The sequence below is a fragment of the Pelodiscus sinensis genome, chromosome 22, assembly GCF_049634645.1.
Source record: "Pelodiscus sinensis isolate JC-2024 chromosome 22, ASM4963464v1, whole genome shotgun sequence".
Taxonomy (NCBI): domain Eukaryota; kingdom Metazoa; phylum Chordata; order Testudines; family Trionychidae; genus Pelodiscus; species Pelodiscus sinensis.
The window spans coordinates 10,058,851-10,080,683 of NC_134732.1; the positions used below are offsets into that span (position 1 = coordinate 10,058,851).

Sequence of the window (21,833 nt, forward strand, 5' to 3'; positions counted from 1 at the left end):
GTTTAGACTATTGCTAGAATGTGAGCCACTTTTAATTCCTAAATTCTCTGTCCAAATTTGAGAGGTGCCGAGTGCACCCTGAGCTTTTAGTGGGAGTGAAGGGTGCTGAGTCCCTTACATGACTGGTCCTTTCTAAACAAATACAGAAAAAGGTCTATGACCAAGGACCATGTACAATGGCCAATGAACTTTTGTTCACTGATGGAATCGCCTGCTGTGTGGTCACTGCCTAATGAATACCATGCTATTCAATTATGTTTAAATTAAAAAAAATCTTCCATAACATCAGTTTCAATCACTTCATTTTATTTCACTCTCCTCTGGGGAAGAAGGGGTTTAGTTCACTGCTGGATATATAAATATTGACTTGATTTTTTGGAATTGGAGAAACAGAAACACAACCAGGTCTCTCATTAGTCCTAATCCCCACATCAGTAAATATTCATCTTCTGCAATAGATCCAGTGTGTAGTGCATTACAAAATACTATTGCCATTGTGGAGGGGTGGAAAGAGAGTGAAAGAGCATAGAAGTGAAGAATTTGCCTGCTTCAAGGAAGAAGAGCAGTTAGCCATGATGCAGATATATAAATTCCCATATAACACAGTGGGCACTTCAGCACAAAATCCCAACAAACCATAAAATACAAACTGGAACAAATATAATATTAATCCTCAAATTCAACCATATGCATAAATAATTACAAAAAATGGTTGAATTTGAGGGTCAATATTAATTTTTTTTTGGTATGGCACTTTATAGCCAAGTACTGTCTAATTGAAAGATTCCTAAAGAACATCACATATAAATAATGACACATCATCGTGGGTATAATGATTGGTTGGGAAATAAAGTCACACTTCTTGTCAATGGGGTATTGGATTTAGAATCTATTACTAGCAACTGAATAGGAAAGTAAGACTTCTACATTGCTCTTTATTTGCAGAACACAAAGATCTTGATACAGAGGAGGGTCACTATCAGCTGGGTCAACAGCTTCCCATTGGCACCAGGGCTAGGTGTCAGGGGGCCAGCTCTTTGCTCCCAAAAGGGGCAGGGTCTCAGGTAGAAGAGGTGGGGCTGAGGGCACTACCCAGACCACAGCACCCTCCAAAGCCCTCAGAGTCATGTGGAGCACCCAGCATAGTGCTGCAATTCGAAGGAGCCCGGGGCTCCAGCAGCTCCCACTGCCATAGAAAATCTTATCCATCTTCGACAGTGGTGCTTTTAAGGCATTAGGCACATAACACAGTAGGAGCTATTACCACACTAATGTCCCTTAGAGACAGTACAGGCGCAGATATTAATCAGAGACCCTAAAGGAGCATATTATATGAAGAATAAAATCAGCACAGTGCTCGGCTATGTCTCAGTCAATGCAGAGTGTCATAAACAAACTCCAGTCATTTTTCATATAGTCAAATGTCCCAGCTGATATCTGCATATATATTAGTGCATTGATCAAGTACAACTGCAGGACTATGGGAAAAGAATTATTGCTTTGCATGGGCAGCAATGTGTCATATTAGAGTTTATTATATTTAAGGGAGGAGAAAGTTGACCATGGCTATCTTCTGTTGTTTCAAAAACTGATGCAGGATCATTCCAGTCTGTCAGGAAAGCCTAATGCAGCATTCTATTGCAGGATGGCACTGCTAACAGTGCTGTTCCCCAATATTTACTAGTATTGTTAGCCATTGGAAGAAGTTGATGACCTAGTGTATTTGAAGCCATCTTAGAAACAGGTGTCCAACCGTATGTGTCTAACTGAAGGGAATATTGATGCAAGCAGATATTCTGTGTCTGTGAGGGAATTAACCCACTCAGGAACATTGAAGAACTGAGATAGCTAAGGGCTGTCCACATGACACATCTAAGTATACCAGTGGTCTGTGGTCTGGCATGGCTCGGGGAGTCCATCTAATCATGTATTTCTTGTTTGTAATATGGGTGGGACAACACATGTTACAGCCTACTCAGGACCCATGAAATTGCAATTCATCTCTTCTGTATAACAACAGAAGAATACAATAGAGGCTTGAGCAGCCGCCTGCCCTTCGGTAGGAAAGGTGGGGCTTGGATTTGTTTCACTGCATGGTGATTTATTTCATTCCATGGACAAGACCTATATTAATAATTAACTATTATTCCAAACTTCTGGAGACTGCCATGCTATGCAGCTCAACATGGAACAGTAATAGGAACACACACAAAATCCAGCCTTGCTAGGCATGGCATCTCAGGAGCTATGGTCAAAGAACAATGGCTTTTATTGTTCCAGGAGGGATTGAAAACATTGCACATCAAACAGCTACTTGAGTTCACACAGGTCACCATTAGTCCACGGCAGTGCTTTTTGGGGGGCAAATTGGTTTGAGGGGGAAAAAAAGCGCTAGGTGCTGAAATGCGGTTGCAGCCCCTTTAAGAGCCACAGCGCCATGCTGTGAGCCGGAACCCTCCTCTGCTCCCCCCCCCGCCTCTCCCCTCCCCTCCCCCCCCCCCCCCCCCGCATGTCCTGAGCAGGCTTCCGTCAGGAGCTGAGCCGCCCCAGGAAAACAGATGCCAGTACACACAGGGGAAATCCCATTCCTTTTTCGTGGGCTGGGAAAATAAGTGACAGTATGCTGTTCCGGGCAGTACTATCACAAAAAAACCCACTGGTCCACAGTATCCCCAAGCAAATAAGAAGGCACAAAATAATGTAGAATTTATCTGAACAGTCAAAAAACCCTACCAGACAGTAGTTGGGATACACACACGGCATCCTAGCTTACTGTGTAGCCCCTGTACTATAAAGATTGTTCTAAGGAACTATTAATGAGAGACATATTAGTAGCACAAAACAGCTCCTTGAATCACTAGAAAGGAGCCCAACAACGATGCCTGGCATAAAAGTAGAATTTCACAAAAACAACACAAGAAATGTTTTGTTCTTAATTCTGCAGCAAATGCAAAGCTCTGAATCATATGATCCAGGACTGAAAAGGAAAAGAAGGAAGGAACAAGGGAGACCTTCGTTACAGCATTTAAGTATCAGTTAAAATGCTGATAGTAAGATTCAGATTTTGCCCTTGTAGTAGTTCAGGACAGTGATACAGTAAATTCAGGATTCACTGGTGTGGCATCCTGACAGGTCTCCTGTTCCATCAGTGATGATAAACGTTTGGCTATGTGTGTTTTTGCATGCTCCCTCAGTATATCATGCTAGCTCTGCGCAGGTAGACTTCATGAGAGCCCCCAAAGACCACAGATTCAGATAAGATATGAAGACACCCGAGTCAAGTTTATTGTCAAACAAAGTACATAGTACATAGTTGTCAGTAGTCAGATGACCTCTCAGCCCCTATGTATTTGAACTGAGACAATGGACATGACTGAATCAATAGTATGGAGTTCATCAATAATATGGATCAATAGTATGGATTTCACTGTCGTTCCCTAGGGTGGCCAAAGAATTAAGTTGGGGTACCCCACTATTTATAGAAGAAATGAACACTCTATGATACACACCGTACGTATTATTTTATGCATTAATGACACGTCTGGTACCGTCCTTTGTACTTTCCTCTAAGGATGTTAAGTATCATATAATTGACTAATCGAATAGTCGATGCATTTTTGCATTGACTATTCGATTAGTCGATAGGGCAGCACTACCCTGGACTTCACGTGGCACTGCCGCTTTGAAGTACCGCCCCTCTATCTGATAGAGGTAGCAAGGAGGGGGGAAGCGACTAGTCGACTAGTCCTTAACATCCCTTCTTTCCTCCAAAACATTCACTGCCCATTGTTCTGCTTTCACTCTTGTTTCAAACTATTTTATCACGCACTCAGCTGGGTGTTCCTGTATTGTCCTGATGGAATGTATTCACATACTTCATGTGATTTTATCAGTGCTAGCAGTTCTAGTGCCAGAGACACTGACTTGCAGATACACATTCGTTTTTGACACGGCCCGACTATTACTCAGAGTATAACTCTTGCTTATTTTGGTTCAGGCACCAGGCCCATGCATCAGGCTCTTTTTTTCTCCTACAGCCCTCACTCAGGCCTGGAGCCTCTAATAAAGTGAGCACAGGTAGAGCCCCTAGTAAATTCAGCATTGTTCTGCACATGTGTTGTCTGCTCATGCATGGCTCATTGCAGGGTACTGGGCATAGTGGACAAATTGGAGAGGAATTTGGTCCTAGTTCTGGCCAAAGAACTGATCAGATCTGGAACCACTCAGCATGGAATGTTACCTATGGAAGACACCACCAGCACAGGAATTTGAGACTACAGAGGCTGAATGGGAAAGCCACAAAGAAACCAAGTGACACTGCAAAGGGGACTGGTAATGGACTCAAGAGAAAGATAGGAACAATGTGTCAGATTCACGGCTGACACAAGCTGCTGCAATGCTCTGACTTTAATGGACTTATTTACTACACCAGCAAACAGAGTCCATCATCTTTACTCCTATGTCATAAGAAAGTAAAGGAGTAAACGATCATTTCCTAATCCACCAGCTAAAAGTCTGAAGTTGTAGACAGCTGGGGACTGATTGGGAAAAAAGCTCATGTGGGTGATTCACATCCAGCTCAGAATGTTACAGATCTAAACAAGTTTCCCTGCTGATAAGTTCAGTGAAACTGAGTCCTCAGGGTATCAAGGCCCATTGAGCAGATGCAGGATCAGGGTATAATGAGACACACTGGAGACTAAAGTTTTATATAATGACCAAATAGGTATAGCTTCATCCCATACCAGAGTACTGTACTAGAGAGAGGGACGATCCACAGCACAGAGAGGAGAGTTTAGTTTAGTTTCCTCAGCTCATTTCAGCCTTTGTCTCCTTTGGGCTTGCAGAAATTGCTTATACCAATGCCACTTAACCCCCATGGTGAGAGAACTAAAGTAAGTTCAATTTCATTTAACCATGCCAAACAACTTAAAGTCAACAGAGACACTTTTAGATGTTGACCAACCTGGGCTGGATTTGAATAATCAATCAAGAGGAGGTGAAAGGCACTCCATTCCAGCTCACCTTCTTTTGTGGTCTGATACTTGCCACAAGCCTTTCCGGTGCCTCAGCTTTCAGGCTACCTATGCCCTTTGCCTGGTCTTGTTGCAACTTTGAATCTGAATAAGACACTTAGCTAAATTGGATCTAAACATACCTGTGAATTTTTGGGGGTGCAGTAAGTGATTCAGGGTGCCTTTCAGAGCTTGTACTAAGATGACTGGCACAAGTAAAAATGCCCTGTGATTCAGTGAGAATGTCATTAGGGCAAAGCCAAACAGGAGGAAGACAAGTCCGAGTTAGCTTCTGGAATTCAACTTTTGCTTGAAGTCAGACAGTGTCAATTGTATAGCACAGCTGTAATGCTCACTTTTCTGTCTCTCCTGAGCTGTTTCTTACTTGGTCTACCAGGGTGTGGAATGATTTGAATAAAAGCCTTGATACATAATGAGATTCCAACTTATGGATCCAAAGGACAGGTGGGTAGTGATTCTCCTGGAAGCTAATTAAATATGGACAGTTATTTTAAAAACAGTAGATATTCAACCAGTAAGGATTACATATGGGGTTTTTCAAGGCACATTTTTGCAAGGTGTATAAAACCCCCTTACAGATAGGTCCTTAGATTATTTGAGTAGATTTTTAAAGTGATGAAAAATCCAATGCACTTTTTCACTATTTGTGATGTGTATGTGGGTTTTGGTGGTGGTTGTTTCTTCTTTTCTCAGTTTGACTAAGTAATGAATATAGAATGGTAAATTTCAGTTTTGTTTCTGCCAAGTTACAGTTTTTCACACAATGCCACTATGCTGATGGATCTGAATTTGCAATATCTGCATTGTTTAGCATTTTTCGTAATGACTTGCACTGATATTTAGTTTATAAAAAAAGTTGAAGTTATTTCTGTTTTGTAGCATCTCCTTTTAAGAACAAAGACTAAATGCTGAATCTATTGAGTTGGTAGTGGGTATTGCTGATATGGTACTAGGTCTTAATTTACCTTTTTCTACTTTTAAGAAAATAATACTTTGATTTCATCCATATCCATATCCTACAAATGCTTATGTATGTGCTTACCTTGATTGTATGTGTCTATTCATGTGATTAAAAAGAGGCATGTGAAGAAGTGTTTGAAAAATTGTGTCCCAAGTCTATCTCATTGTAGATCCTAGAAAAATTGCTCTATATCCAAGACTGCTGTGTTAATAATGTTCCAGGGAGATCCATGCATATGTTTCTATCTCCACCACCTTTATTTAACCTTGCCTTTTTTATTGTTTGTATATTATAGCACTGTCCTGAAACAGATCACTTTGTTCTCTTTCCAGAGAAGATTTTTGGGAGAGGAAATTTTTTGGTAGAGTTAATGTTGACTGGTCTTAGAGGGGATATGCAATTATAAGGCAGGAGGAAGAAAGGTGTGCTTTGCATTTTAAGAATTACCAAATGTGTTATTCCCTTTAGCTATGTCTACACTAGGTTATTTCAAAATAATATCTCCCTAAATAAGTACAGGTTGCACCTCTAAAATTCAGGATTCTCTGATTTGGCAACATCCGTGGTCTGGCATGACCATGGATGCTCCAGGATCAGAGAGTCCCAGCACGCTGCAGGGCGGTGGGGGCCTAAGAACCTGCACATAGCTCAGCTGTGCTGCGGGAGGTAAGGGGGGGAGCTGGCACACGGCTCAGCTGGGCTGCGAGGGAGCCAAGAGTCCATGTGCAGCTCAGTCCGGCTGCGGGGGGGGGGGGGGGGGGGCGACGAATGGGGGGCAGGGAGCTGACATGTGGCTCAACTGGGTTGCAGAAGCCTGTGTGCTGCAGGGGGCAGGGGGATGTCACCAGGAGCCAGTGCAGGGCTCAGCTACGCTGGGGAGGGGCCATGAGCTAGTATGCAGTTCAGCTGGGCTGTCGGGGAGCCAGGAAGCAAGCAAGGGTGTGTATGTGCTGAAATTACCTCCCCTGGTCCAGAAAAATCCCTTATCCAGGACCAGTCAGATCCTGAGGGTGCCAGACCAGGAAGGTCCAGCCTGTATTTTGAAATAAGCTTATTCCTCTTCATAAGCAGGAATTATTATTTTGAAATAATCAGCCTCTTATTTCAAAATAACAGGCTTGGTAGTGTGAATGCTCTGCTTGTTATTTAAAAATAAGTGGAGTTATTTTGTAATAACTCCCCACTGTAGATGTACCCTTAGTGTCTAAGGGCCAAACCTGCAAGCTGATCTTCATAGTTAGATCCTTGATCCCATTACTTCAGTGGGTTGCTGCATAAGCTTTGGGGTTTTCCTAAGCAAAGCAGCTTTCAAAGGGTCTGGTCCGGAATTGCTCATGTGGTAGCAATTATCTAGACACGTGTGTACACCCATGTGTACACAGAGATGTCTGTACATTGCTCTTACTCATATGCCTCTCATATACTCTCCTCTGCCTTCTGTGTGAGAGAACAATGAAATGTGAGATCATCTGAATCTGTCATTATAATAACTGAATATAATGAGCTTAAGTATCAGAAGGGTAGCCGTGTTAGTCTGGATCTGCAAAAGCAACAAGGAGTCCTTGTTTCCACTTTGGGTTGTTTTGAGCTATCTCTTAAAACTAAGAAATTAAATGCATTCATAGGGAATGAGCAGTCACAGCTGCCACTGACTTCTACTGCAGTTTGGGGTGCTCTTATGAATCAGGTTCCTGTGCGTCTGGGGGCCAAACCAAAATTATATAGGGTACGTCTACACAGCAGGACTAAAAATGATTTAAGCTACACAACTTGAGCTATGTCAATTGAGTAGCTTAAGTCGAAATAGCTTTTAGAGCTGTCTACACAGCAGGAAGTCAAAGATAGAGCACTCTTCCTCCGACTTCCCTTGCTCCTTGTGAAATGAGGGGTACAGGAGTCAGAGTAACCTTAATCCGAATGAAAGATTCACTATCCCCACACCTAGGGCAAGGCGGGATTAAGCAGCGCTTTGAGAGTCTTTTGAAAACTCGGAAGTATAACGCGTATCCTCCAGCTCGACGTTATTTTGAAATAATGGCTTGTAGTGCAGATGGGCAGTTTGTTATTTTGGAATAATGTCGGTTATGCTGCTGTGTAGACCGATCTGGTGAGGTGTGGCATGCTCTTGACTCCTATTCAGTCAAGGGCATCATACAGGACCTACCTCTTGCACTGTAAACCTTGTGGTGCAGGGGGTTATGTCTTCCTGTCTGCCTTGTGCTGTTTTTAACACTGTCATCCCTTAGACTAAGTAGATGTTTTGTATTTAGTATTATTTTGTGTCCAGTTCTCTCTGGCTTCCCTGCTGCATGCCTTCATCCTTCCCTTTCCAGTCCTCCTCTGTCTTTCTCCCATGTGGGTGTCCCCCCAACCACATTCCCTTTTGGGATGTCACTCTGTGCCCAGCCTTCATCAGTAGGTTCCTTTGTATGTTTTAGTGCACTGTAGACCCTGCCCCCTGGAGGCTGGCTCCTGGCTCCTTAGCTGAATGTTTGCTGAAACCGGACACCTGGTGCACTAGAGCCAAAGCAGAGTCCCCGGCTGCAGCTATTTAAAAAGGACAAGGGCAGTCTTTTTATAATTTCCATCTCTCTTCACATCTGAAAGCTTCTAAGCTCCATGTCCCTCCAAGGCTAGCACCTGGTCCCAAACCATCCTCCCTACTGATCCGACAGCAGCATCCATGAGCCACCAACAGAGAAGCAGCACTGGGAAAATCTGTCTGCAAAAATCCTGGGATAGGATTATTTGTTGAATTTGGGGGAACATAAACTTGCCAGGAAGGTTTGGACCTGTCAGGACCAATAACCCCAGCAGGTGCTGTCTGGTCTTCAGCTCAACGCCATGGTGTGATTTAAAGAAAAAAAATCAGATTCAGAATTTTTTTAAGTTGCTGGGACAAATGAATTACAAATGAATTTGGGGGCTGGAAGGAGATATTGCACAACCTTTCACCTTGCCACAAAGTAAGTGTCAAAGACAGAAAAGCAAAGGGTGGGGGGAAGAGAGATGTGAAACAGGGGAGGGCATCAGGGAAAAGGGGCATCAGGGAAAAGGGAAAAGTGAGCTGGTAAACTGAGGCTTAGAGAAAACAGCTTCTTAAAGTGTCTGATGCTGTCCTTTTGTAGCTTTAACTAGTAGGGATTCTAATTTCTATGCAAGCCACCTGTGTCCATACCCTTCCTCCTCCATCACCAGGTACTCAAGTGATTCTTTGCCTGCCCTGTTTTAAAGTTGAAATGACAGGGGGGGTTGTTGTTGTTTACTGTCACATATGCTTGACAAACTGCATGTCTGAAATACTGACCTGGGTCTGTATATAAGCATTTGGGAGACTGATTCATACTTCGCTAGCAGTATTTAGAAGCAGTATCTGATATAGCTGTACAAGGCTCTGCCTTTAAGGTCACTCGGTTGTCTGCTTTATGTATGCAGAATCACCCAAAGTTTCTTCTCTAGTCATATAGTGCTTTGGAATGATGACTTGAGAATCTTTTGTTTCTAAAGAGACTCTAGGTAGGAATGGCATCAGTTCCCATGATTTGTATTCTATGTGCTTGAATATGGGTGTAAGACAGTCTGAGAGGAGAGAGCTCCTTGCATTTCAATCACCTGTTACATCAGCTTGCTTACTCCAAAAGCAGAAAACACAGAGAGGAGAGAGAGATAGTGGCTCCTTTCTTGCCTAGGAGCTTCTGTCACACCCACAATTTAAACTGACTCTTCAAAGCACTCTGCAAAAGGAAAATCTTTAATGTACCTTTGACTTTTCCAACAGATGGTGAGAATAGTTGAGGCAACTTGTGGGTCAGTCCTGCCAGTTTCAGGTTTTCCATTCCTGGTGAAAGATGGTGAAGTGGTCGGTTTGAACACAACCTTTGTTAACTTCTCTCTACAGGCCAGAGAAGGCTTTGAATTGAGTTTCTTTATTTATTTTCTCCTGAGATAGACTGGAAGGGGTCAGTTGATTGTTTGTCTTGAGCTCTTCTGACTCATATACATTTTAAGTGCTTCACTTCAGTGATACAGAGGAGGGCAGCAGAGAGAGTCAGCAGAACCATCCTTAAATAATTTTGATTTCTCAAAATCTGCCTTTTTCCCTCTTTTCTCTTAAGTCCAGAGAAGAGTTCCTGGGGGCTGGGAAGCACATCTGCATTGCAAATAAAACATATTATAACCATCACGCAAACAAACAAGTAACAGCTCAGAGAAAAAAACACTTTTCTACCAAGGACTTTGGAAATAAGAGATCATAGACGTTATACTCATAGTAAGGAGGAGGAGAAAAAAAGAGGCAAGAAAAACAGCGACCATGGGCCATATTCTTTTCCTAGCGTGTACTTTCTGTTCCTCTCTCTCCTTTTCCCCAAGGTAACTGCAGTCTGCCGAGAGGGAGTTAAATGGGATTAAAAGCTCTGTGTAAGCAAAAGGACCCAGAAGAGAAGGAGGGAAGGAGTTGGCCGTGCGGGCCAGGGGGTGTCTTTGGCACAGCTGAGCCCCTTAGAGAGACAGAGAGCTGAGCTCCTGGGAAGGATGCACCCACAAACCAGCCTTTTCCCCTTTTTCTGATGGATCGCTGCAAAACGTGCCCGAACGAGACAATGCTCTAAACGTGATGGAGCCGGAATCAGAGCCGGTCTCCAAACTCAGAGCAACAGCAGCAGCCAGGGGGTGAGTAAAAACTCCTAACTCTCCCTGAGATGGGGGAAGGATAACGTGGGGGGCGAGGGACCCCCTCATATAATGGGGGGCCCGGGGAGGGAACCGAGAGCGAATCCTGCACGGGAAAGAGCGGCGCTCAGCTCCCGGGTGGCTTGGGACGGGGTGGGGGAGACATTCCCGCTCTGGCCAGGGGACGAGGTGAAAGCTGCCAGGCTGCAGAGGAGAACTGGGCTGGGAGAGCGGAGGCCACGCTACCCCGGAGGGGAAGCAAAGCGGCCCGGAAGGAGCGGAGCGGGGAGCAAAGAGCGAGGATGAGGGGTGACTTCCTCGTGGCCCGTTCTTTGGATCGGGGGGTAGGTGGGGAAAGGGAAGGAGATCCCGGCTTGGAAACGTGCGGGGGGCGGGGATGTGTTCGCAACAAATGCAGAAATTACTAGTCCCCCCTCCCCCGTAGACACACTAGTGGGAACAGCTTCCAGCTCCTGCTGGCAATGGGGCCCTCAGTCCCCCCCCCCTTGAATGTGGGGACGCTTTTACCCCCGCCCTCGGGCTTCCTTCCTCCTCTCCGCACCCCAGCTCAGCAGGGGGCTGCAGAAAATGGATCGGCGCTTTGCTTAGAGTCTGTGTGGGGGGGGGGGGGGGAGGGGGAAGTGCGCACGCGCCGACTAACTTTCCCAATAGGTAACAACCACCTCCCCCCCCCCCCGGGGGCACAGCAAAGGGTTAACCCCGGCTTGCGCTGTCGGATGTGATGATGATTTACAGATACTCCCTTGAAGGGCTGGGGTTCTCTCCCCTGGCAGTCTGGACGCTCCTGGTGTTTGCGGGAAGACTTGTATGGGGTGTCAGAGATGGGGAGAAGGGGCGGGGAGGGCTTTGCGCGTCCCTACCCGGTTGGTGCCATGCCCAGCCCACTTGGATTTACCCTCCAGGGAGCTTGTAACTTGGATGTGACTTGTGAAGAGTGGGATGCTTCCATCTAGGCTCAATGTATGTAACTGTCTGAAGAGCTAGGTGCTTTCTCCACAGTGAAGGCGAGAGCTAGCTGCCTCTTGGAGCCCTTGCATGCAGAGGCACTAAGTCTGAATTGAAATGGTCTCTTTTTGCCCAGGCTCTGTCAGTCATCCCCAGAGTCCACCTTGTGAGTGCTGGGTGCTCTCTGTAGAGAAACACCTGCCTGGGTCTGACATCCTGTGAAGGGGAGAGACTGATCCCTTGGTCAGAAGGCGGAAAAGCAGGAGGAGAGTGGGGCAGTGACCATCGATTGGAGGGACTAGAGCAAAGGGAGAAGGCTCAGAGGCATGAGAGATGTTTGGCAGGCTTTTAGGCCTGATACATTAGCAGCCATTACTGTGCCTGTAATGAGGACTGAGAGACTACAAATAACAAAGAGCATCCAAATCCCACTGAAGAAGCAGTTAGTACAGCAGGAAACTGCAATGGAGGCAGGAGAGTACAGCTTGGTAGTTTGCGGAGTATACTTCTTACACCAGTTCTTCAGATATATGATTCTCTTTGAATAATGGTCAGGGTGTCACAGATAAGCAAGGAGGAGGGAGAAAAATTGTTCTCCTTGGCCTCTGAGGATAGGACACAAAGCAATGGACTTAAATTGCAGCAAGAGAGGTTTAGGTTGGACATTAGGAAAATCTTCCGAACTGTCAGGGTGATTAAATGCTGGAATAAATTGCCTAGGGAGGTTGTGGAATCTCCATCACTGGAGATATTTAAGAGCAGGTTGGATAGACATCCATCAGGGATGATCTAGATGGTGTGTGGTCCTGCTGTGAGGGCAGGGGACTGGATTTGATGACCTCTTGAGGTCCTTTCCAGTTCTAGTATTCTGATTCTTTGGGTTGCCAGGTGTCCAGTTTTGAACCAGACAGTCCAGTATTTGAGCTTTCTGTTCGGGAAACAAATTGAGAAAATAGAAATGTCCGGTATTTTCTAAATAAGATGTAATGTAGATTGTGATGTCATGTCAAATGTGTCTGGTATTTTTGTTGAAACCATCTGGCAACCCTAGTGATTCTCTGCTGTTGATTTCTTTCCCTCCTCGGTAGAGGTCACTTGTTATCCTTTATGTTATCCCCTGACCTTTTTGTTTTGTTTTGTTTATGTTGATATTTGCTCTGAGAAGGCTTTGACTCTAAAATATGCCATTTCAGCAGCTGGGTGTATGCAATAAGGTTTCTAGTAAGCATCTCACCTGCCTGTAGCATGCCTGTATCCAAACCATGACAGAACATTTTGCATCCAATAGTTGCTCATCTTCAAAATGGTTTAGTGCAGGGATGCCCAAATGGTGGTACCTGAACCACTGGTGGTGTGTGAGCCTGACATTCCTTGCAGCGAATTCCAAACAATGTGTTAAAGAAGGTGGTGCTGATCCACTGCTGTAGTATATTCACATAGCAATGCTGTTTCTACTGGAGCCATTCTGGCACATCCACACAGTATATGGTTGTATCAGTGCATTGCATTACTCCTGATGCAGTCATCCTAGGGTAGAGAGAGCTGTTGCTGGCAGCCAGGGGTAATTTCCACAGTCGACAGTGTGGGATGGAGATATATATGGTGACTGGATATACTGTGCTATGATGAAATAAGTGTTGAATGCACTGGGAGAGCTAATAACCTCATCCCGGCCTGTACAGCCATGTGGACACAAGGAAATTTGACAGGTTTTGCAAGCTTAGGATCCTCCCATAAATGGTTTGGTTGCAGTGTCTTTTCAATGTACGCAGGCCCTCAGAGGCTGGAGAGCAGGTTTCTACACTGCTGCGGATTGATTGAATACATCAGTGCCACAGAAACTTCATGGTCTTCAGCCACTGCTACATCTATTTAATTGGATCTATGTCCCCCAAGTGCTAACTAATGACGATGTAGGTGGCCTGCCTAATGTTTCTGGAGGTTCTCTTTAGTGTGTCTGTTTTATGCCTTAGCGCTTCTGCATTGGCATCCAGGAAATATGCTTCCTTGTACTTGTTCACATCTGTTAGCTCTTCATGTCCAAACAAGACCATACACAGCATTCACCTGCAAAGCTGGCTACCACCAAGACAGATTGAAAAGCATCCATTTTTAAAGAAACCCAGAAAGATCATTTTGGGTGCCAGCTAATATGTAATAGGAAAATACTGCTCCTGTCACCTTGGGTAGGCAATTGGATGGTAGTTCATGGTACCATGGGTCAAACTGAACAATACAGAGACATCTAGCTGACACTGTGTTGTACATATGCATTGGATAGTTGGGAACGATCAGTAAAGCAAAAGACCTAGCTCTCTAGATTCTTATATGACACCAAGTAGTGGGGTATCCTAGGGTAGGAAGCATTGCCTAGTGGCCAGGGAACAGGACTATGGTTCCAAACATCTAGATTCTGTTCCAGCTCTGCCAAATCATTTCCTGCATCATCTCGAGCAAATCCCTTAATCTATCTTCTGCCTTTGTTCCTTACATGTAAAAAGTGGTTGGGAGGAAGACCTCCCTACTTCATATTGAGGCTATGTGTAATGGCTGAGAGGTGCTCAAACAATTAAGTATTAGTGGAGTAAGTATACCTAGAGTCGACCATTCCTGACAAGTTTTTCTGATCTGTTCTTAAAAAAACACTAGTGGCAGGGATTCCACAGTCTCCCTTGGTTACCTGTACCATTGTTTAATTATTCTTAAATTTAAAAACTTTTTCCTGATATCTAACCTAAATCTCCCTTTAGAGACAGTTATGTCTCTCTCTTAATCTTTTCTGGACTACATAGATCCAATTTTTCAACTTTTCTTCATACATCATGTTTTTCTAAACCTTTTATCATTTTTGTTTCTCTTCAATGGACTCTCCAATTTGTCTGCATCTTTCTTAAAGTGTGGTGCCCAGAACTAGGTGCAGTGTTACTGCAGATGCCTCACCAATGCCTCGTAGAGTAGAACAGTTGCCTCCTGTGTTTTACATACAACCCAATTACTAATGCACCCCAGAATGCCATTTGCCTTTTTCGCTTTAGCATAATCTTGTTGACTCATCTTTAGTTTGTGATCCACTATAGCCCCAAGATCTGTTCTTGAAGTTTTACTCTCTACTGAGTTATTCCCCATTTTGTGTTTGTGCCTTCCATTTTCCTTAAGTGTTGTACTTTGCATTTACTTTTATTTATTTTAATGTTATTAATTTCAGACCAATTCTCTAATCTGTCAAGGACATGGGGAATTATAATCTTCCAAAGTGCTTGCAAAGCCACCCAACCTGGCATCATCTGCAAATCTTGTAAAATTCTCTCTTCTCCATCATCTACTGGTTAACATTTAAGCCTCTTTCACAGAGAGAACTGAATTGTATCTATATCTGCCTTATCTCTTGCATTAAAACTGCTTCCAAAAATTGCAGCCTCAAAAAGAGAGATTTAGCCGATCAAGATAACCTGCTCAATAGCTTTAAAAGAGATGAATGAGGAGCTTGCTGGATCATTAATGTTGATTTTTCAATATGTTGTGGCACATGAGCTGTTCAAGAGGATGGGAGGAAAACTAGTATCATGCTAGTTTGGGTGATTATAGGCCTGTCAGCCTGATATTGATCCTGGGCCAGATAATGGGGTATCTGATATGAGACTTAAAGAATTAAGAGAAGACATTGTAATTAATGTAAATCAACATGGAAATAGAACCTGTCAACCTAATTTGATACTTTTTATGAGATTAACAGTTTGACAAAAGTAATAGGGTTGATGTAACATACATAGGTATGTTGGTGTAAGGCAGTTGACTTGGCGTGTGACATTTTGATTTAAAAAACTAGAATTGTGTGCCATTTTAATCCATTTGCTCTAAAATTAATAACTGACTAACTGATGTCTCCAAATGCAATTGTAAAAGGGAACTTGTTATCAAGTGAGTGTGTTTCCAGTGGGGTCCCAGTAGCCCTACATTATATAAGTCTTATGAATGACTGGAAGAAAACGTAAAATCATCATCTAATAAGAACTACCAGTTGATGCAGAAATTAGAGGAGAAGAAAATAAAGACCTGGGCACTGATTCAGAGCAATCTGAATCACTTGGTAAACGAGGCGCAAACAAACCATATATAGATTTAATACAGCAGAATGTGTTCATGCAGGAACAAAGAACAGCAACCATATTTACAGCATGGTGGACTCTATCCTGAGAGCAGTGACTGTGAAAAAGATTTCGGGGCTATGGTGGATAATCACATGATGATGCATAAAAGGTAGAATCTCAAGTAGGAGATATTATTTTATATATGCATTTGGCATTGGTGCAACTGCAGTTGGAATCCAGTGACCAGTTCTGGTGCCCACAATTCAAGAAACATTGAAAAATTTGAGAGGATTCAGAGAAGAGTCTCATGAATGGCTGAAGGATTATAAAATGTGCCTGATAGTAGTAGACTGAAGGTGCTTAATATATTGAGCATAATAAAGAGAAGGTGAAAGGGTGACTTGATTTCAGTCTCTATATATCTAAAATCAACATGCCAGCTGTCTACACTTCCGCTTGAATTTGCGCAAGAGCACTGACATTCTAATGTAAGAATTCAGTGCTTCTTGCGCAAATACTTTGATGCTCTCACTCAGGGATAAGCCCTCTTGTGAAGAATACTTGCGCAATAGGGCCAGTAGACAGGCACCTTAATTTTTTGCGCAAGACCATCGGAGCTTTCTTGTGCAAAAGCGCATCTATATTGGGCACGGGTGCTTTTGCGCAAAAGCACTTTTTGCGCAAAAGCATCCATGCCAATCTAGATGCTCTTTTGCGGAAATACTTTTAACGGAAAAACTTTTCCATTAAAAGTATTTCCGCAAAATCATGCCAGTCTAGACACAGCCTACTTGTTTCAGGAGTCTGATTTGTCTTGCATGCCCCCAGATTTCACCTTCCTTAAAAATTACTTGCGTACAAAATCAGACATAAAAGTATAAAAGTGTCACAACACATCATTACTGAACAATTGCTTAGCTTCTCATTTTCCCCCATATAACTATAAAATAAATCAATTGCAATATAAATAATGGACTTACATTTCAGTATATAGAGCAATATAAACAAGTCATTGTATGAAATTTTAGTTTGTAATAACCTTATTAGTTCTTTTTTGTGTTGCCTGTTGTAAAACTAGGCAAATATATAGATCGATTGATGTTTTCCCAGAAGAGGTGTACATGCCCTTAATTGAGAATGACTGTTCTAAAAGATCTGCTCTAGGAATTGTTCTGGGGAAGTTCTAGGGCCTGTGTTATGCAGAAGGTCAGACTAGATGTTCACAATTGTCTCTTTCTGGTCTTGGAATCTATGAACTACTCATGCTCTTACTAAAGAAAACCAGTTTTGTTTATTCCTCTTTGATTCATAGAATGCATCTGTCACTCAAAAAATCAGAGAAGCAGGTGTTTGTCTTATTTTCAGGGATGTGCAAGCCTCAGCTACTTGTCAGAAAGGATGGCTTGGTGGTTTAACATATTGGCTACGTCTACACTGGCACCCTTTTCTGGAAATGCTTAAGACAGAACAGTTTTCCGTTATAAGTATTTCCGGAAAAAGCATGTCTACATTGGCAGGATGCTTTTCCAGAAAAGCACTTTTTCCGGAAAAGCGTCCGTGGCCAACGTAGACGCGCTTTTCCGGAAAAAAGCCCCGATCGTCATTTTCGCGATCGGGGCTTTTTTGCGGAAAAGACTACTGTGCTGTCTACACTAGCCCTTTTCCGGAACAGTTTTTCCAGAAAAGGACTTTTGCCCGAATGGGAGCAGCATAGTTTTTCTGGAAAAACAATTTTACAGTAGATCATCATTGCTTTTCCGGAAAAGCAAGCGGCCAGTGCAGACAGCTGGAAAGTTATTCCAGAAAAGCGGCTGCTTTTCCAGAATAAGTGGCCCAGTGTAGACACAGCCATTAAGTTTGAAATACAGTATATGGGAAAAAGTGGTTTAAATCCCATCAGAGTCAACTCAACCCTTCTGCTATGGTCTTCTGGATATGACCTGTGAAAATGAGAGCCCTGCACATGTAGAGCCCTGCTCATTTGTGGATCAGATAAATATTTTATATTCACACAAGGCTCTATCTACACGGATAGTAGTGATCCTATACTGTAAGGCTGTGTCTACACTGGCATGAATTTCCGGAAATGCTTAAAACGGAATACTATTCCATTTTCAGTTTTTCCGGAAAAGGAGCGTCTACATTGGCAGGCTGCTTTTCCGGAAAAGCCCTTTTTCCGGAAAAGCGTCTGTGGCCAATGTAGACGTGCTTTTCCGGAAAAGAGCCCCGATCGCCATTTTCGCGATCGGGGCTTTTTTCCGGAAAAGACTACTGGGCTGTCTACACTGGCCCTTTTCCGGAACAGTGTTCCGGAATAAGGATTTATGCCCGAGCGGGAGCAGACTAGTTTTTCCGGAATAGTGGCTGATTTTGTACAGTAGAGCATCGTTGCTTTTCCGGAAATTCAAGGGCCAGTGTAGACAGCTCGCAGCTTATTCCGGAAAAGCGGCTGATTTTGCGGAATAAGTGGCCCAGTGTAGACACAGCCTAAGGTTTTGTCTACACTACATGCTTTGCTGAAAGAGGCAATGCAAGTGAAGCGTGGATTAGCATTTTCTTGCGCTTCATTTGCATACTCTCTTTCGTTCCGTTTTTGCGCAAGGGGCTTTTGTGCAAAAACAAACAGTGTGGATGTTTCCTTTTTGCACAAAACCCCCTTTTTGCACGAGACGGGGGCATAAGGATCTTGCCCAAAAAGGGGTTTTTGAGCAAAAAGGAAACGTCCACACTGTTTGTTTTCGTGCAAAAGCCCCTTGTGCAAAAACTGAATGAAAGAGAGTATGCAAATAAAGCACGAGAAAATGCTAATCTGCACTTCATTTGCATTGCCTCTTTCAGCAAAGCATGTAGTGTAGCCATAGCCTAAGAGCGGGAGTCTTGGCTGAAATTTCTTTTCTATTGTCTGCTGTGTATCTACCACCTTCCACCCTAGTGAAAGATCCTTTGTAAATGTGAGGTATTTAAACTTGGCTTTAAATTAGAGTTGTCTAAAGAACCAGTGCAATACCCTCTTTCTGCATGGCTTATGTCAGACTTTTATGAAAGCAAAGCCTCTTCGTAATACAGCGTGCTACTGAATTGCTGTTGCCAATGTCAAGGTCCCACCCTATGTGAATATGACTCCTCTCTTTCTTCGCCCTCTGTTGACTCACTCTGATGTTGCTAGGAGCCACCTCCTCAAGGAAGCAGCAGCGTTTTGGTCCATGCTAGTTAGACAGATGTTGCCAAAGACTCTGTGCGAATGCTCCATCGACACAGTGCTAATTGTATTTTCATCCTGAATTAAGATTAGAGTTGGCAAAAGTCAAGATAGAGAAACCCTGGGAAACTGGATGACAGTGTTCTGTGCGTGAGCGTGTGTGTGCATTCTAAACTGTGTGGTAGGGCTGGGACAATCATGGGAAAACAATGTCTCATAATCATCCCAGCACTGAAATTGAGTCTGGCTACATTTCCCTCACTCACACACTATTCTTACCCAGAAATGTAGTAAAGATAGTGTTCCAAACCATTTTGCTTGTTATTCCCTGTAGTCTGCTGCTAAAAATCACATACAGATTAGCTAATATCTTAGAGCAAGTAGTTCCTCCCCTCCCCCCCACTTTCTTTCAGGCTACACTTGCAATTAGTTTTCAGTTCTCATCTTAAAATCTGGTGTGATGAGTACTTAGCATTCCAGAAGCCAATTACACAGGGAAGGGTTAGAACTTAACCTCATTTACAAGTTTGATTCTTATTAGAGAAGAATGAATAATATCAGCTGGCTCCCACACTACCTAATGATTTAACCAACCAACCAATCAAAGGGTACATATAGAGGTGCAAATTGTTCTTATCAGTCTCTTGTAACTTGGACAATCCAATTTACTATTTTTCTCTTTTTTTTCTTCCCCTTGCCTTCTCTTATTTATTCTTGGATCTGGACTTCTGATGCTTTAGTCATCTGAAGAAGTGGGTTGTACCTACAAAAGCTCATAATAACATCTACAGCCTCTTCCCGACTTACGAACCGGTTATGGATCAAGCAATTGGTCTTAACTTGGTTCATTCATAAGTCAGATCCCATAGAGTTACACGTGACCGTGCTGTTCATAAGCGCGGATTGTGTTCATAACTCTGGGTCCGCCATTTACGACAGCTTCGGTCGTAACTGCAAACGGTCGTAAGTCAACCGTTCGCAACTCGGGGACTGGCTGTACATGTTTTGTTAGTCTTTAAGGTGCTGCTAGATTATTCGTTGTTTTTAAAGTTTTTCCAGTTACAGACTAACTCAGTTACCCCTCAGAAGCTTTTGCACATTGCGGAAGTATCCATTCTTAACTGTTCTTTGCTTAAACTCTACTAAAGGCTGTTACCAGAGATGTCTTTCCTTCTTCACTCACTTGCAACTGATTGACTGCTTCCAAGTCGACTCCATGGATTCCAGTCTTTCCAGGTTATCATGAAAACATGGCACAAAATCTGCTGTCCTGTCCCTTATTGTGATAATGGATGATGACAGAGGTCTAATATTAATGTCATTTGACTTCTCTCTCAAAAAGGTACTTGCCTTGGGCAAGCTGAATTTGCTCTAGCACCTGGATGCTATAATGATAGCCATTGTGTAAATAACTAAGGGGTCAGTGCTGCAGGACAGGATTCTGTCACATAACAATTTGAGGTGTCATTCATAAAACCACATGCCTATGTTGCTTTAGGATCCCGTATTCTCGCTTACATGTTTCTCATTATTTGAGGGCGGAGAAGAGAAACGTTGTTTCATTGACAGAGTCACGACAAAGAGTGAAGAAGGGTCTTTTGATTAGCCACAGGTCAGAGTTCAATGTTCTGAGTGTCATCGCATCACTGTCACCTCTGGACATTGAGCGATTGCTGCAGTTGTGAATGATCAAATCTGACAGGGTAGCTGGAGCGTGAGTCCAAGTCAGTCAGAATTAGCTGCGGCAGTGTTGAGAAAGTATGTATGAAACCTGGACATGGGCTAGGTCCCGGTTGTGCAGACACAAAATAAAAAGACAGTCGCTTATCCAAAGAGGATATTAGGGAAACAGTTTCCTGTTCACTTTTTAATTTTGTTTTTCAGAGCAGTTTGAACTCTGTACTTGTAGGCTGAGATTTTTTTAGTTCCTTTTGGTAACTGAGCGACCAGGAGTCCTGTGGCACCTATTTTGGTAACTGAGTATCCAAATAGCATAAGAGTCTTTGAAATTCCCACTCTGTTGCTGTGTTTAGGATTTAGGCCCTTGGCAGGACTTATATGCGTTCACCACTCAGAAACACCATCAGACTTCATAGTAGGAAACGTTCATTTAGTCTTTTGGAAGAGGAGCAGCCAAATCTTTTTTTTTTTTACCTTTAGTGCAGAGGAAGGCACTCGAGAGTGATTAATCCAAGATTATACTTCTTAGCAAGGGCTTTGTCATCACCACATCAGTACATTCTTGTATGATACAAAATACAGTGGATGCAAGATAAGAACGGATAGCTATCAAACATTCTCAGTATGTTTGTATTTTTGCCTTTGAGGCAAAGTGCATTCTACATGGCTCACATGGGGATTATCATCAAGGGAGATTCTGTACAGACCACCAAGAAGGAAGACTCTTATCTCTCTTGACCCCATAGGCCTATCAACTTATTGCTTTCAGAAGTTTGATCTTTAACATTCACTAGAAGAGCGATACCTGACTGGGAAAGCTAAAGATCATGGATTTGATCCTACAGCCCATTGTGCAAATCAGTAGCCTCACTGAATTCAGCAGGGCTAATGCTGAGTGGAGGTCACAGAATGCAGAGACCAGAAGGGAATGTTCTGTGCCTCAAAGGCAGGGCTTATGTAGTGGATTGGCCTTATAGGGTATGTCTACACAGCAGAGTTATTTTGGAATAATGCCCGTTATTCTGAAATAATGCTGTGTGCTATCTACACAAGAAGCCCGTTATTTTGAAATAAATTTGAAATAACGGGCTTCTTATTCCAACTTCCTGTAAATCTCGTTGTATGAGGATTAAGGAAGTCAGCAGAATAGTGATTTATTTAGAAATAAGTGCTCTGTAGACAGTGCCAAATTTCAAAATAAGCTATTTTGAAATAAGCTATACAGTTTGTGT

At 43.2% G+C, this 21,833-nt stretch overlaps 1 protein-coding gene and 1 long non-coding RNA gene across 4 annotated transcripts in view; one reads left to right on the forward strand and one right to left on the reverse strand.

Annotated features, from left to right (window-relative positions):
• Positions 1-3,159: 3,159 nt before the first annotated feature.
• LOC142819359 (uncharacterized) lies at positions 3,160-11,283 on the reverse strand. Its single transcript, XR_012897235.1, has 3 exons — positions 11,197-11,283; positions 9,758-10,147; positions 3,160-5,503 (listed from the first exon to the last, which is right to left on the reverse strand). It is a non-coding gene; the product is annotated as an uncharacterized LOC142819359 (long non-coding RNA).
• Positions 8,614-21,833, forward strand: part of COL27A1 (collagen type XXVII alpha 1 chain) — a 305,308-nt gene continuing 292,088 nt past the window's right edge. For 2 of the 3 annotated variants that reach the window (XM_014580187.3, XM_014580190.3), the window contains exon 1: positions 10,129-10,668. In XM_014580187.3, the coding sequence (XP_014435673.2) occupies positions 10,613-10,668 (56 nt within the window). In that variant the 5' untranslated portion in view covers positions 10,129-10,612. Of the gene's footprint in view, positions 8,964-10,128; positions 10,669-21,833 lie in introns of those variants that run through there. The other variant, XM_014580186.3, reaches the window with a different exon arrangement.